The 13,883-nt window shown below is 49.5% G+C and overlaps 1 protein-coding gene across 4 annotated transcripts in view; it reads right to left on the minus strand.

Annotated features, from left to right (window-relative positions):
* The window catches only part of IQSEC2 (IQ motif and Sec7 domain ArfGEF 2), an 85,607-nt gene extending 71,981 nt beyond the window's left edge, over positions 1-13,626 (minus strand). For 2 of the 4 annotated variants that reach the window (XM_075999802.1, XM_012746607.3), the window contains exon 1: positions 12,684-13,626. In XM_075999802.1, the coding sequence (XP_075855917.1) occupies positions 12,684-13,390 (707 nt within the window). In that variant the 5' untranslated portion in view covers positions 13,391-13,626. The remainder of the gene's footprint in view (positions 1-12,683) is intronic. The other 2 variants (XM_012746606.3, XM_012746612.3) reach the window with 2 other exon arrangements.
* Positions 13,627-13,883: the final 257 nt, after the last annotated feature.

The following is a 13,883-nucleotide window of genomic DNA, read 5'->3' on the forward strand; positions in this document are numbered from 1 at the left end:
AAGGAACTCATAACAGGAAAAAGGATGGCAGACGGTAATATCAGTGGGTGAGAGATTTCAACAAATTTCTGGAAGCAAAAAACAAAGAGAAGAGTGTTGGCGGTTGAGGTAGATCCATACCACTTAGGGGGTGGTTACAGCTGAGTAGGGCACCAGTATGGCCAGCAGAAGCTTAGACAGACTACAGACTTGGAGACGGTAGCCACAAGGGAGGGCAGGAGGAATCAGGGGACTGAATACAGGGGGATAAGCTGAAGATAAGTATATGAAATCCTTCCCTGCACCCCTAGACTCTGGATCCAGAACACAGGCTGCCTGGCATTCACCCCTAGGCAAAATATAAGAGGCTGCATGTTAAAGGAATTAAACTATCCAGGATCAATTAGGGTACCTAGTGGCATGTTGGTGCTCCCCAAATAAAATGCTTTCTATTCTGGCATTGGGTGGGGGGCACCCATCATCACAACCTGCTCCCTGCCCTGCTGACTCACCAAAATAAAACCAGCAAGTAGACAAGCAAGCCCAGATACACAGACATCTCAGTCAGACTTTCTATTAACTCATTCATACACTACCACATAGACAACATGAGAGAAAAGGTAAGTGGCCTAGAGGATCAACCCAAGAAGTTCAACATGCAACTAACAGACATTTCCGAAAGAGAAAACAGAGAAAATGAAGGGAGGGAAATTATCAAAGAACTAATGTAAGAAGAGACACAGTCCCTCAAACTGAAAAAGATCCCTGAGTACCAGGTAAGGTGAATTAAAAATAGACCTTGATCTGAGTGCTGGTTACACAGGTGTTTGGTTTGTAAAAATAGACCATATCATATGTGATAGAGTAAGATCATTTCTGATATGAACACTTTTCTGTATTCATATTATATTTCAGCATGAAGTTTTAAAAAAATCTCCTAAAAAAACCTCCAAGGAAAATGATATCCCCAGAAGATGTGCTATGATTTATCCTACGGTTTCAAAAAACTCCACACAACAGTAAGAATGTAAATAAGTAAGTAAATTAAATAAATAAATAAAAGCAGAAGGAAAAGGAAAGAAGTCCTGGTCCAAATATAAAACAAAGTAATAGGTGGTATAGTTTTGAGCAATTGGGAGAGAGTAAAGGAAAATTTACTTGACTTTGATGCTAGGGACATTCTCCTGGGAGTACAAAGATTGTGACACTGGAACTGTGGGAAATGAGGTATAATTATAGTACACTATTTGGCCCTGCAATGAATAACAGTGACACAGTCATAATCACATAAACGCAGTGTATTGGCAGCCAAATTTTATAATCAATTCCTCTAGATAAAGCACTGAAGATCTAATTATTTATACAGAACAGAATATGAATGTAATCAACCTTGCTGGACACACGAGTACAGAACACAGAGACCAGGAGGATGGGGAGGAGAGAAGGAAGAATAGGCACTAATAACTATGTCTTCCATCATGACTGGTGAAGAGATGCTGTGGAAAATTGAGGGAATAAGAAATCACAGTTTAAAATAGTATTTAATAAAGTTACCAAGGTAATTAACAGAGCAGACCAAATGCTAATAAAAAACTATCAAAATCTGGGAGGAGAAGAGAGAAAGAGTTAGTTGTTATAAATAAGCTAAATTATTTTATTATAGTAAGAAGAAGTCAAGAGATAATGTTTAAGTAGTTGATAAATGAAGATATAATTGTTGAAGTATGTTATTTAGAGATAGGAAGTTACCACCAGAAAAACTAAATGATAAAAGTGGTTGTCTCTGGGGCATGGGATGTGGGGGGCTGGGAGACTTTGGCTTTTTACTACACCAGTCCTTGCAAACCCTTCATCTTTTAAAAATTGTATTTTTGTATTGGTTTGATTTAATTTCTCAAAACAAGTCCCTTCTCTTTCTTTGGACCTCTATCTCCCACATTCATTATACATACAAAATGGAGAGGCTGATGATTCTGGGTGATATGAGGTCCTGTTCTCCAATCTACCCTTTTTTCAAAAGCAGGAGCAAGAGAGGTGGATGAAGGGCTAGGTCCTCCTCACTAAACCCTTGGCTCCCCACAGCCATCCACACAGACACCTTCTCAGCTGCCTCAGCCTGTACCACCCTCTGGTCCTCCTTGAATCCCACCTCTCCAGCCTCTCCGGCCTTCCATTCATTCAACTATTTATATCCATTAGTTATTTATACCTGCCTAAGTTACAAAGGATTTCAGGCTGCCTACTCTAAGAACACAGAATAGAAATTGAACTCAAAAATAAGAACTTAGAAAAAGAGATCGACAAAGATGCCAGAGCTGTACTTCAAATTAACTGGTGGCTGAGACAAAAAGGGAGATACAATGAACCATGATAGCCTCATATTAGGAAGGAGGAAATATACCAGTTTTCAGAGTTACATTCAGTGCAAAGCTTTGCCTAGCACTGAATTCTTCAAGTCATTGTCCATGGGAGGTTTCATGAAAGAGATGAAAAAGGACTGTTTATTGAGCACCTATAAGTATCAGGGAATGCCATTCAAATTACCTTGGTTACTTTTGAGAGATTAGGATTTTTATCCCATTTTACAGATGAGGAAACTAACACTCAGAAAAGGTAAAATGACATAGCTGAGATCATCCCATGGGTTGGCGCAGAGCCTAGACTCAAACTCAGGTCTGTCTGTCTCCAAAGCTCATTATTTGCATATCATACCATGGTGCCTCAAAACAGAGACACCTAGGCCATAGATGCCCTGCCCAAGGCAATGGGGACATAGTAATAATAGCCACAGGCCCATCATCCTCTTCCATGAAAACAGAAAAGTGGATGACAGGCCTGGCTGTCGGGCCAGAAAATGCCTCTGAGCTGCCTGTGTTATAGTAAATGGGGCATCTAAGGCAGAAACCAGCAGAAAGAAGGCTGGGCCTAGGCTGGGTGGAGAAGGAGAACCCTGGGTTCACTCCCCAGCTATGAATCTAGCATATTTGATTTCAGGGGGACTGGAACAGAGAAGCAGGTCTGTCTGCCATCAAAACAAGAGCCCTTTAGGCGATGCCTCTTCTTCATCACTTTCTACCCCAAAACTCACCTAGCCTCCTTTTAAGCCTGGGTTTTCTCATCTGCAGGCCATAAAAAATAATAATCCCTACAACCTTCACAGGATTTCAAGGCAGGAATTAGCACATTTAAGGAAGGATGCTTTGAACACTGGCATTTAATACTAGAGTGACTCTTCTAATCAGAGCTCTCTCTTCTGCTCACACCTTGAGTGGCCTTATACAAGTCCTTTCTCTCTCTGAACTTTGGTATTCTCATCTGTAAAATGAACACCTTCAGTTGGTTGATTTTTCAGGGTCCTTCCAGCTCAAAGTTTCTTGACTTTTATGCTGGTATTACTAAAACCCTACTGGTGGCCGGGCGCGGTGGCTCACGCCTGTAATCCTACCACTCTGGGAGGCCAAGGAGGGAGGATCGCTCAAGGTCAGGAGTTTGAAACCAGCCTGAGCAAGAGCAAGACCCAGTCTCTACTAAAAATAGAAAGAATTAATTGGCCAACTAATAATATGTAGAAAAAATTAGCCAGGCATGGTGGTGCATGCCTGTAGTCCCAGCTACTCGGGAGGCTGAGGCAGGAGGATCGCTTGAGCCCAGGAATTTGAGGTTGCTGTGAGCTAGGCTGACGCCATGGCACTCTAGCTAGGGCAACAGAGTGAGACTGTGTCTCTCTTTCTCTTTTTTTTTTTTTGAGACAGAGTCTCGCTTTGTTGCCCAGGCTAGGGTGAGTGCCATGGCGTCAGCCTAGCTCACAGAAACCTCAATCTCCTGGGCTCAAGCAATCCTCCTACTTCAGCCTCCCAAGTAGCTGGGACTACAGGCATGCGCCACCATGCCCGGCTAATTTTTTCTATATATATTAGTTGGCCAATTAATTTATTTCTATTTATAGTAGAGACGGGGTCTCACTCTTGCTCAGGCTGGTTTCAAATTCCTGACCTCAAGCAATTCGCCTGCCTCAGCTTCCCAGAGTGCTAGGATTACAGGCGTGAGCCACCGCGCCCGGCCAAGACTGTGTCTCAAAAAAAAAAAAACCCTACTGGTCATGACCAGCTGTTGCTCCTTTGAGCTCCTGCAGTAGGCTGTGCTCCCCTCTGTCATGGCACTTGTCTGTGTGTTGTCATCATCCTTCCCCACCCCCCCATAGGTTATCTCTACTCCCACTGCCCAAGCACAGACTTTCTTGCCTCTCATCCAGACTATTGCACCAGCTTCCTCACTGGATGCCCTCCAATCTATCTTCCAAACTACCCTCTAGAAGGATCTTTCCAAAACGTGGCTCTCAACATGCCCCCCTGTACTATACAATAGGCACCTCTCCCCCTCAGCTTAAAACCCTATGTTGGCTTCCAATTTCCAATAGCATACAGTTCCTGATGTTGCTAGTCAAGTGTCTTCATGATCTAGGCTGGCCAACACTCCAGACTCCTCTCCGGACACTTGCTGCCTCCCAATCTGTGCTCTAGTTTGTAGTGAATTCATAAAAGTTCCCCCTTTACATATCTTGCTGGTTCCCTGCCTCTGTGTCTTACTCTTCCTTTTGCCCCCAATTCCCACTAACTTACATGCTGTCCATCCTCCAAGCCTCAGCTCAGATATCACCTCCTCCAGGAAGCCTTCCTGGATGGTCTGGGTAGCTGTCCCTCATTTGGGCCCCCTCAGCCCCCTGTGCTCCTCTCTAGCATAGCACACTGGACACCATACTGCAATCGTCTGTTTCCATGACCATCTTCTCCACTAGACTATGAGCACCCTGAAGCCAGAACTGTATAATACTAATCACAGAACCCTCTGCCTGTGATGGCACAAGGCATGGACTAAGGACACAATATTCACTGGACTGACCTCTCTCTGATAAATATAGTGAGTTCCCACATGACCTCTCCCTTCTGCCCTCCCACAGCACAGAGCTTTACAAAGTTATTATTAATAATAACGCCCACCACTGAGTAAACACATACTGTGTGCTAAGCACATCATCTATGTCATCTTCCTTCATTTTCACAACAATCATGATGAGATGGGTTATTTAGGAACTGGCTAGTATATCAGATACACAGTTGTGTGAGATGCCTCCCAGTTTTGTACAAAAATTTGGGGGAAGGACATATTTAGGTACTTTTCATCATGGATATAATGACAATAATTCTGAAGTGGTTATATGAAAGAAAATACTGTTTTTATTCAGGTAAATGCAGTATGCTGTATCCTGGAAACCAGCAGGAAATCGCAAGGCCTGGATATGCAATGATATTACCCCTTTAACACTTGGTATTATTGAAATGGTCCCTATCAGGTGATAGATTTACATCTAAATGTTAGAGGAATAATACTAATCAGCCATGTAGCTCTGGCTTGTCATCTTTGTTTCGAAAAGGATGCTATGCGCACGTTCTCATATTGTTGTTTTGTTTGCTATGCTCTGCCTCTAGGGGGCAGGGCAGTTTTATCTACTAATACTATTTTCCATCCTTGGCCCTCAACTTTCCATACTGATCAGGACCCTGATGGATATGCCGGGCAGCTAGGAAAGTTTCTGATACATTTTTGTGAGGGGCAACATGAATCTCACATATTAGAAAATATTTAATCTCCATTTCCTACTTGAGAAAACTGAGGCTCTGAAAGTGAAGTGACTTGCCTAGCATCACACAAAATCCTCTTTCCACAGCACCACCCTTTCTCTGAATGCTAAGGTCTCGTAGAGCTTCAGCTACTAAGCACTGTGGAATGGGCCCCTCGGTATAAAGGCTTTCAACGTGGAGGCTTGGAGAGAAACCAAATAATACGAGGAAGTTAGATTAACTAGCAAATTATCTTGCCCTAAACGAGCTCCCCCAAAAGAGGAAGTCATGTATGTATTCATCATTCTTCCTCTTGACCAATGTTCAAGACTCTGCCAAGGAATACAGCAGAGAATGAGCCACAAGGGTCAAGTCTTATTTCAACCCCAAGATGCCGTGCGCAGCCCAAGGTCTGATCCGAAGAAAGATTTGGTGGATAAATAAACAACTTCCCACTGGGCTGGGTGAACTGCACACAGGTCCTGTGCAGGCCTCTTTGATCCTTTCGGAACAGAAGCTTTTGCATCGAGGGTCAAGACCATGGCCTGACATGGCCATGCCATGGTAGAGAGATATAACAATGAGCAGATTGGGCTAAATGTCTCCATAGTCTCATCCAACTCTGCTACCCTGACATCCTACAAACTGGGAGACTGGAGAGTGTGAGGAGCAGAAACAGCAAAGGCCAAAATGTCTCAAGGGAGTGTGAGGGAAACACCACAGAAAGGCCAAGAGAATCCTGTAGTTGGCATTTCTCACTAAAGGAGTTCTGGAAGAAAAAAAGCAGGGCCCAGTGGCCATTAGTTCACCAAGACTTAATCAGACATTCATTTGTCTATTCAACATTTACTAAGCAGCTCCTGTACTCGTGCCCACAGCACCCAGCATAGGGCCTGACACACAACACACATGCAATATATGTTGGTTAAATCTGAATCTGAAGAGGATCTTGGTCTAGTGGAGGGGATACAAGATGTAAACAGCCATGAAAGTATAAAAAGGAGCAGAGTGCTCATTGTGAGGGACAGGGATAGACGGAGCATCAAGAGACACCAGATTCCACTGAAGTTCTTGGGTTAAAAAAAAAAAAAAAAAAAAGAGACACCAGAGAGCAAACACAGAAGAGGTGACAGCTGAGTCCAGCCTGGGACCTGGACACAGCAGCCCCGGAGAAGGGAACAGCATGAGCAAAGACCTAGAGGCTGTGGGAAGGCCACAGTGGGCTAACAATGGGGACACACAAGTCAGTCTGGCTGGAGCATAGCCTGTGAAAGGACTGTAAAAAGATGAGAGGAAAGGCCAGGCGCGGTGGCTCACGCCTATAATCCTAGCACTGTAGGAGGCCGAGGTGGGCGGATTGCTCAAGGTCAGGAGTTGGAAACCAGCCTGAGCAAGAGTGAGACCCTGTCTCTACTAAAAATAGAAAGAAATTAATTGGCCAACTAAAATATATAGAAAAAATTAGCTGGGCATGGTGGTGCATGCCTATAGTCCCAGCTACTCGGGAGGCTGAGGCAGAAGGATTGCTTGGGCCCAGGAGTTTGAGGTTGCTGTGAGCCAGGCTGATGCCACAGCACTCTAGCCAAGGCAACAGAGTGAGACTCTGTCTCAAAAAAAAAAAAAAAAGATGAGAGGAGAAAGGTAAGTTGGCAGCAGATCCTAAGAGGACCATGCATGGCAGGTGGAGGAGTTTGCAGGCCGATGAGAGAGGGAAACTACTAGAGCCATACTGCACAAAGTGGCCTAGCTACATCTCATCAGAGGCTTGACAGAGCAAGAGCAGGGGGGCACTCTATTAAGAGACTATGGCAAAAATTTAGGGGGTGATCATGAGAGGGAGCCTGCCTAAAGCAGTGGTCCTGGGAGCTCTGCTGGGGGAAGCCAGAGCCAGGACTGGCTTTGATGTCTTTAAAGCCCACCTGCAAGAGGCAGTGGTGTACCATATGCTTAGGAGCCAGACAGTTCTGGGCCCCATCTTGCTGTGTAACCTCAGGCAAGTTACTACACTTCTCTGATCCTCATTTCTGAGTCTGAAAAATGAGGACAATAATAACACTCACCTGGTAGGGGCTCTACGCAAACAATCTAGGAAGCAGTGCTGCATAGTGGGTAAGAACACTGCGAACCCTGGAGCCCGAACCCCCTAGGCTCCATTGGCTCCTTCACAGTTCTGCCACTTATTCATTAAGGGCCCTTGGATGTCTTATCCAACCTTTCTGGGCCTCACTTTCCTTATCTGTAGAATGGAGTTAATAACAATATCTACACAAAAGGATTCATGTGATTATTGAATGAAAATGTGGAAAGCGCTTAGAACAAATAGTGCTTGGCACACAGTAAATGCAGTAAAAAAAAAAAAGTTAGCTATTATTACATAAACCACATAGCATGGGGCCTAGCACACAGAAGGATGAGACTCACTCTGTACATGTGTGGCCTCTTCCCCATGCTCCAGGCCTTTACTATGCTCCCAGCAAATTCAGAGGCCACAATAGGCAGTGGTGGGACAGATGAGGAAAGGGCAGGCGGCAAGCCTGGTCTGGTGTCTTCCTCATAGCACTCCCTCCACCAAGGGACCACTTACTCTCCTCAAAGTCTCCCCAGCCCCTACTTGCTGCCAGGGTCCTCAACTAGTGGCCTGGCCTGCCCTGATCTCTCCTTCCTTCCTCTGAGAACCTCCACTCTTCACCACCCTTTGCCACTCATTTCATCCTGAGCACCGTCTCTGTGGAATAGCTGGGCTTGCAACCCTGTCTCCCTGGCCAGGGGGTGGGGGGCTCTGCTAACACAAAGAGCATAGTCTTCGTTCAGCCTAATGGCCCCTCCTGCCCTGTGTGCACAGCCAATAAATGTTTATGGATGACAACAACCCCATTCTTGCCCCAGATCTAGGTAGAGAAGCAAGACTTGTCTAATTCTCATTAAACTCAACATTATCATTTCCTCCCACGTGAAGATAATGCTCACAACACAGTGGCAGGGGAAAGATAAATGGTTTGCCCTCCTGGGAAAGAGAGATCTCCTGGGAAAAGCTCCCCAAACTCCAAAGGAGACAGACTTCTCCAGAGCCTATCCCTAGGCTTGCTCTCTCACTGGCTCCCTCTCAGTGGCCTTAGCCCCTGTGGGGGAGTGCACTAACTTCCCACTGCACGCAGAGGACAGCCCAGCAGCCATGCCATAGACCACGTACCACCTTGGCTATCAAGAACACCAGGTCAGGCCGGGCGCTGTGGCTCACGCCTGTAATCCTAGCACTTTGGGAGGCCGAGGCGGGCGGATTGCTCAAGGTCAGGAGTTCAAAACCAGCCTGAGCAAGACCCCGTCTCTACCAAAAATAGAAAGAAATTAATTGACCAACTAAAAATATATATACAAAAAAAAAAAATTAGCGGGGCATGGTGGCGCATGCCTGTAGTCCCAGCTACTCGGGAGGCTGAGGCAGAAGGATCGCTGAGCCCCGGAGATTGAGGTTGCTGTGAGCCAGGCTGACGCCACGGCACTCACTCTAGCCTGGGCAACAAAGTGAGACTCTGTCTCAAAAAAAAAAAAAAAAAAAAAGAACACCAGGTCAGCTCCTCTAGCTGCTACCCCCAAATGTGAGCCAGCTTGTGGGATGAGTGAAGGTGGGAGCAGAGGAAGGAGAGTTACCACCATACCAGCTTTAGCCCACCACCACCCACAGCAGAGCCAGAGCTGGGCTCATGCAAAAAGCATGGAAATGCAGCTCTCTTCAGCATAGAGCAGCTCAGCGGTGGCCCCTAGCACTCCTATCAATCATTCCAGGTGCAAGAACTGCAAGGGGGCTAGGCTAAGATCAACAACCAAAACAGATCTTTTCTAATCACTGGTGGGGAGGAGGGTGACAGGAGAGGTGACAATCCCAACTAGAGACCTGAGCATGTAGTTAGGACCAACAATTACTAAAAACCAAACAAGCAAAACCTTCACATACAGAGGACCAGAAACCAAAAGGACGTAAGGACTCATCTCACTCTATGCTGCACTAGAGAGGCCACACCCAGAGCACAGCAGAAGGGATACCAGCATCCTAAGACCTATCCAGAAGGGACAGTACAGGAGGATGTGGGAATCCTGGGTGGACAATACAGATGGGGTGGACATGACAGCTGATGCCCAGTGCAATAGAGGGAAAGTTCACAGGATTAGGAGTCTGTCTTATTAACAACGTGACCTCTGGTAGGCTTCACTTCTCTGCACCCTCAGTTTCTTCAGCTGTAAAGCGTGGATTGTGGTGACAGACGCACAGCATTGTTAGGGAGGACTAAATAAAGTCCCCAGGCAGAGCAGCCCCCAACAAGCTTTAGCATGGCCCAGGCACCACTCTCCCCTCTTCCTCCAGCAGAGGGAGCCTGGGACTGGGAGCGCCCCACTCTACCTAGCCTCCCCCAATGCTGCAGCCTCTGCTGCTAAACTCCCACCCTGCCTGCCCTCGCTTCCGGCGGCAGCCTTCTCACCCACTCCATATACACCCAGAACAGGCCTAACAGGGGAGTCGCTGCAGCAGCAGCAGTGATAGCAGCAATGGCTATTGCATCAACAGGCCCTCCTGCGGCCTGGCCAGGAGAGAGAGTGCAAAGTAGGGAGACAGAGCCTTCTTCCCTCCCCTGTTGACTCCCCACTCATCCCAGACTCCTATCACACCTGCTGAAACCCTTTAGATACCTAAGGCTCTCAGGCCTCTCCCAGCTCAGTACCAGTCCAGGTCCTGAGGCCAAGAAGCTCCTGTGGGTTGGAGAGCTCTAGGGAAAAAACAACAGGCCTTGGAGGCAGGTAAACTTGGGTTCTAGCCCCAGCTCCATTAGAAACTAGTAGTGTAACCTTGAACAAGGTCCCTTCATTTTGGAGCCTCAATTTCCCCATCTCTAAAATAGAGTTGCTAATGCTTATTGCACGGGGCTTGTTGTGACGACCAAAAGAGGTAATAATGGATGTGCAAATGGTTAATATATGGTTATGAGAGAAATTCTAAACCCCTTTATTAATCCAGTAGGAAATGTGAAGCAATGAAATCCAACAAGCAACCTGGAAGGTGCACAAAAAGACAGAAGACCAAGAGGCAGGTCTGCATGGATGGGAGAAGCACAGAATTCAAGAGCAAATCAGCTTCCGGCAAGCCAAGAGATTCAGACCCATATCTGCATGATGAAGAATCTGGAAGTAATGAAATCCTGGAATTGGGGAAGACCCAGGTTATTTCATTGAGCTTTATACCTAATTCAGGAATTATGCTTTCTCCAGCCCTCCCAGACATGTACCTGGCCTCTGCTGGACATGTCCAGCCAGCTCCCACCTCTACCCCTTGAGACAGCCCACTGCATCACCAGAAGGCCAAGGTTGGAAAGTTCTTTCTAATTTATCTCAAATGTTCCCACTGTTCCTGGTTTGGAGCAACACAATAATGAGGCTGCTCCCTCCGTCACAGGTTTGACCCCTCTAGAAAAGTCTTCTGCAGCAAGGCTCAAGGACCACAATGTCCCATCCAGTCTTCCTCTACCTCCACCCACCATGGCTTTCTCCTGAGTGGACCTTGGTCTACTCGTGTCCCTCGTCCAGTGTGGTGCCTAGAGGTTGCACACAGTCAGTCCCCCAGGACTGGGCTCCCAGAAGCCCTGCCTAGACAAGAGAGTCCATTCCCCTGCCTGCAGACTATTCAGAGGCAGTCCACACCAAAACTCAGCTGAGGGTGCACTGCAGTAGTGGCCAGCCAAGCCCTCAAGCTGCAGCTGCTGCTCCTGGGGCCCAGCCATCTCAACCCAGCACCCCAGCCTGCTGCCTCACCACGGGGGAGTTGCAGAGAGCTGTCTCCGCAGATTTCCTGAGGCAGAAGGCATCCCCACCCCCAGCCCAGCCTCCAAGTGACACTTCACTGGTTGTGGCACATGGTAGGACCAGCTGAGCAGTGAGAGGAGGGGGAAGCCTGTCCATTCGCTAGAGGACTTCAGACTTGCTCTGTAGTGTGGCTAGATTAGTCACAGAACCATCAAATCTAACCTGGAGGAGTCCTTTAAGAGCATCCAAGGCAGACTTTGCCAATTAAAAAGATGCAGGGAACTGATGGCCTGAGAGAGGAAGGGACTCAGTCAAGGTCACAAAGCCAATCTGCAGCATAGCTGGAAGGGGAACTCAGATCCCCTAACTCCCAATTCAGTTTTCTTTCTAATACAGCAGAAAAGACATAAGGGAACCTTTAGGGCAGCCCTGTGAGCCTGCACGCCCTTGACTTTCTCAGCTTGATAAATTTATCCCAATCAACTCACGATGGTATCTACATGGAAAAAGTGGACCCAGCCAATGTCCCACCAACCCAAGAGATATTGCCAATGTGTCCCAAATAGACAGACACACACACTCCAGCGCAAGAGCTGGAACCGATCCAACAGAGGGGAGCTCTGTAGACTTCCCTTCCCAGAAGGGCTCTTTAAATGGGTGTTGTTTTTCTTGAAGGGTGGAGAGGGGGTGGACTTTGAGGAACTAGCCAAGGGCCTGGCCTCCATCTTTGCTCCCCCATCTTTGCTCCCCCTGGCCAGAATGTGCTGCAGCTCCCCTCACAAGGATGTCTCAGCCTCCAGCAGCCATTCTGGTCCCCACCTGCCTCTCTGGGAAAGGATGGAGCTGAAGCCGCCAGAGGAAACAAGATCAGGCAAAAAAAAAAAAAAAAAAAAAGGGAGGGGAGTGCTTTTCTCCCTTGGGGCTCCGAGTTGACACCATCCCCGACGATAAAAATCCCAACAACAAAACCAAAATAAATAAATGAACGAAAACCCATCTTCTGGCAAAGATACAGCTAGGGGTTGAAGAAGTGGAGGCGGGGGAGGCGGTGATGACTGCTCTAGTCCCTCCGTGGCCATGGTACTGGGAAAAAGACGCCTGCACTCATCTGGCCAACCCAGTCTGGGGTGAATAGGGAAGGGGTGTCGGCTGGATGAAGAAGACCTGGCTTCTCCTGGCAGGTTGGGACATGAGAGGAGGACATAGAATCAGACACAGGCTTCTTACTTTATCAGCCAGACAAGTTGGAGAGGGATCTACAGGAAAGAGCAGGAGGTACAAACACACATTCCTTACTTTCTCTGGAGGGTTGTGGCCGGGCTGGTGCTGGTACTGGTACTATGGCCTCCGCCAGCGCCGGGGCTGGAGCTCCTGGATGCGCCACGGCTCAGCTGGCCCCGCTCCCGCGGTGGCCTCGGCCCCACGCCCACCGCCGCCGAATAGCCGGCTTCCTTCTCACGGCCCGAGTGCGCTGGCCCGGCCTCCCGCCCGCCACGCTCGCGACCCAGGGCTGGGTTCTCGTGGTGCAGGTGGCACTGGGCCACGTCGCGCTCGCGGGCTGTGTAACCGGTAGTGTCCTGGAGCGGGTAGGAGGCGTCCCGCTCCTTGTCCCGATACACAGCCTCCCGGTTCTGGTAGGCGCCGTCTCGGTTCGGGTAACCCACGTCCCGGGCCGTCTGGTGGAACTGGCTCTCCCGCAGCTCGCGGTGGTGAAACTGGGTCTCGCGCAGGTTCTGGTACTGGCTCTCGCGGCCCGGGCTGTCCCGCGTGCCATGGGGGTCCCGGTGCAGCTCCCCCCGGTGCAGCTGGCTCTCCTCCCGCAGGTCGCGGTTCTCCTGGGTGAGCTGGTCCAGCTGGCCCTCTAGCTCTTCGATGCGCCGCCGCTGGGTCTCCAACAGCTGCTGCTGGCTCTCGATGATGTTGTTCAGCTCCAGCAGGTACTCCACCGCCCGATTGGGGCTCTCCGATCCCGGGCCGCCCGGGGGCCCCGACCCCGCCTCCATCCTGGCGGCCCAGGGGCAGGGGAAGGGGCAAGAGAGCCCGGTCCCCGCTCGCTCACGGCGCCACCCTCCCCCGGGCCCAGCCGGGGGAGGGGGCCGGCGGGACGCGAGGGCGCGCACCGGGCTCGACGGCCCGGGGGCCCTGGGGGGCCCGGGAGACAGCGCTGGGGCCGACGGCACGGGGAGCAGGAGCTGAAGCTGCTGCCGCCGCTGCCGCCGCCGCCGCTGCCACAGCCACCGCCACGGCTCGGGAGGACGCGGCCCACGGCGCTCCGCCCGCTGCGGAGTCACTGCGCAGCGCGGCAGCGCGGGACCGCCCCGGCCGCTGGCCCGCCCCCCGCCCCTGCCCCCACCCGGCCCGCCCGACCCGCCCCCGCGCGCCCCACCTGCGGCAGCTACCCGCACCCACAGCTGGATTGGCCCCAAGGCGCCACGCGGGGCCCGGGGCCAGCCCCATCACAGCCTGCTGGAGGTCTCTTCATTCCACCCGTCCTAG

This window comes from Microcebus murinus, unplaced genomic scaffold (genome assembly GCF_040939455.1).
Source record: "Microcebus murinus isolate Inina unplaced genomic scaffold, M.murinus_Inina_mat1.0 scaf008_hap2_Mmur4.0, whole genome shotgun sequence".
Taxonomy (NCBI): Eukaryota; Metazoa; Chordata; class Mammalia; order Primates; family Cheirogaleidae; genus Microcebus; species Microcebus murinus.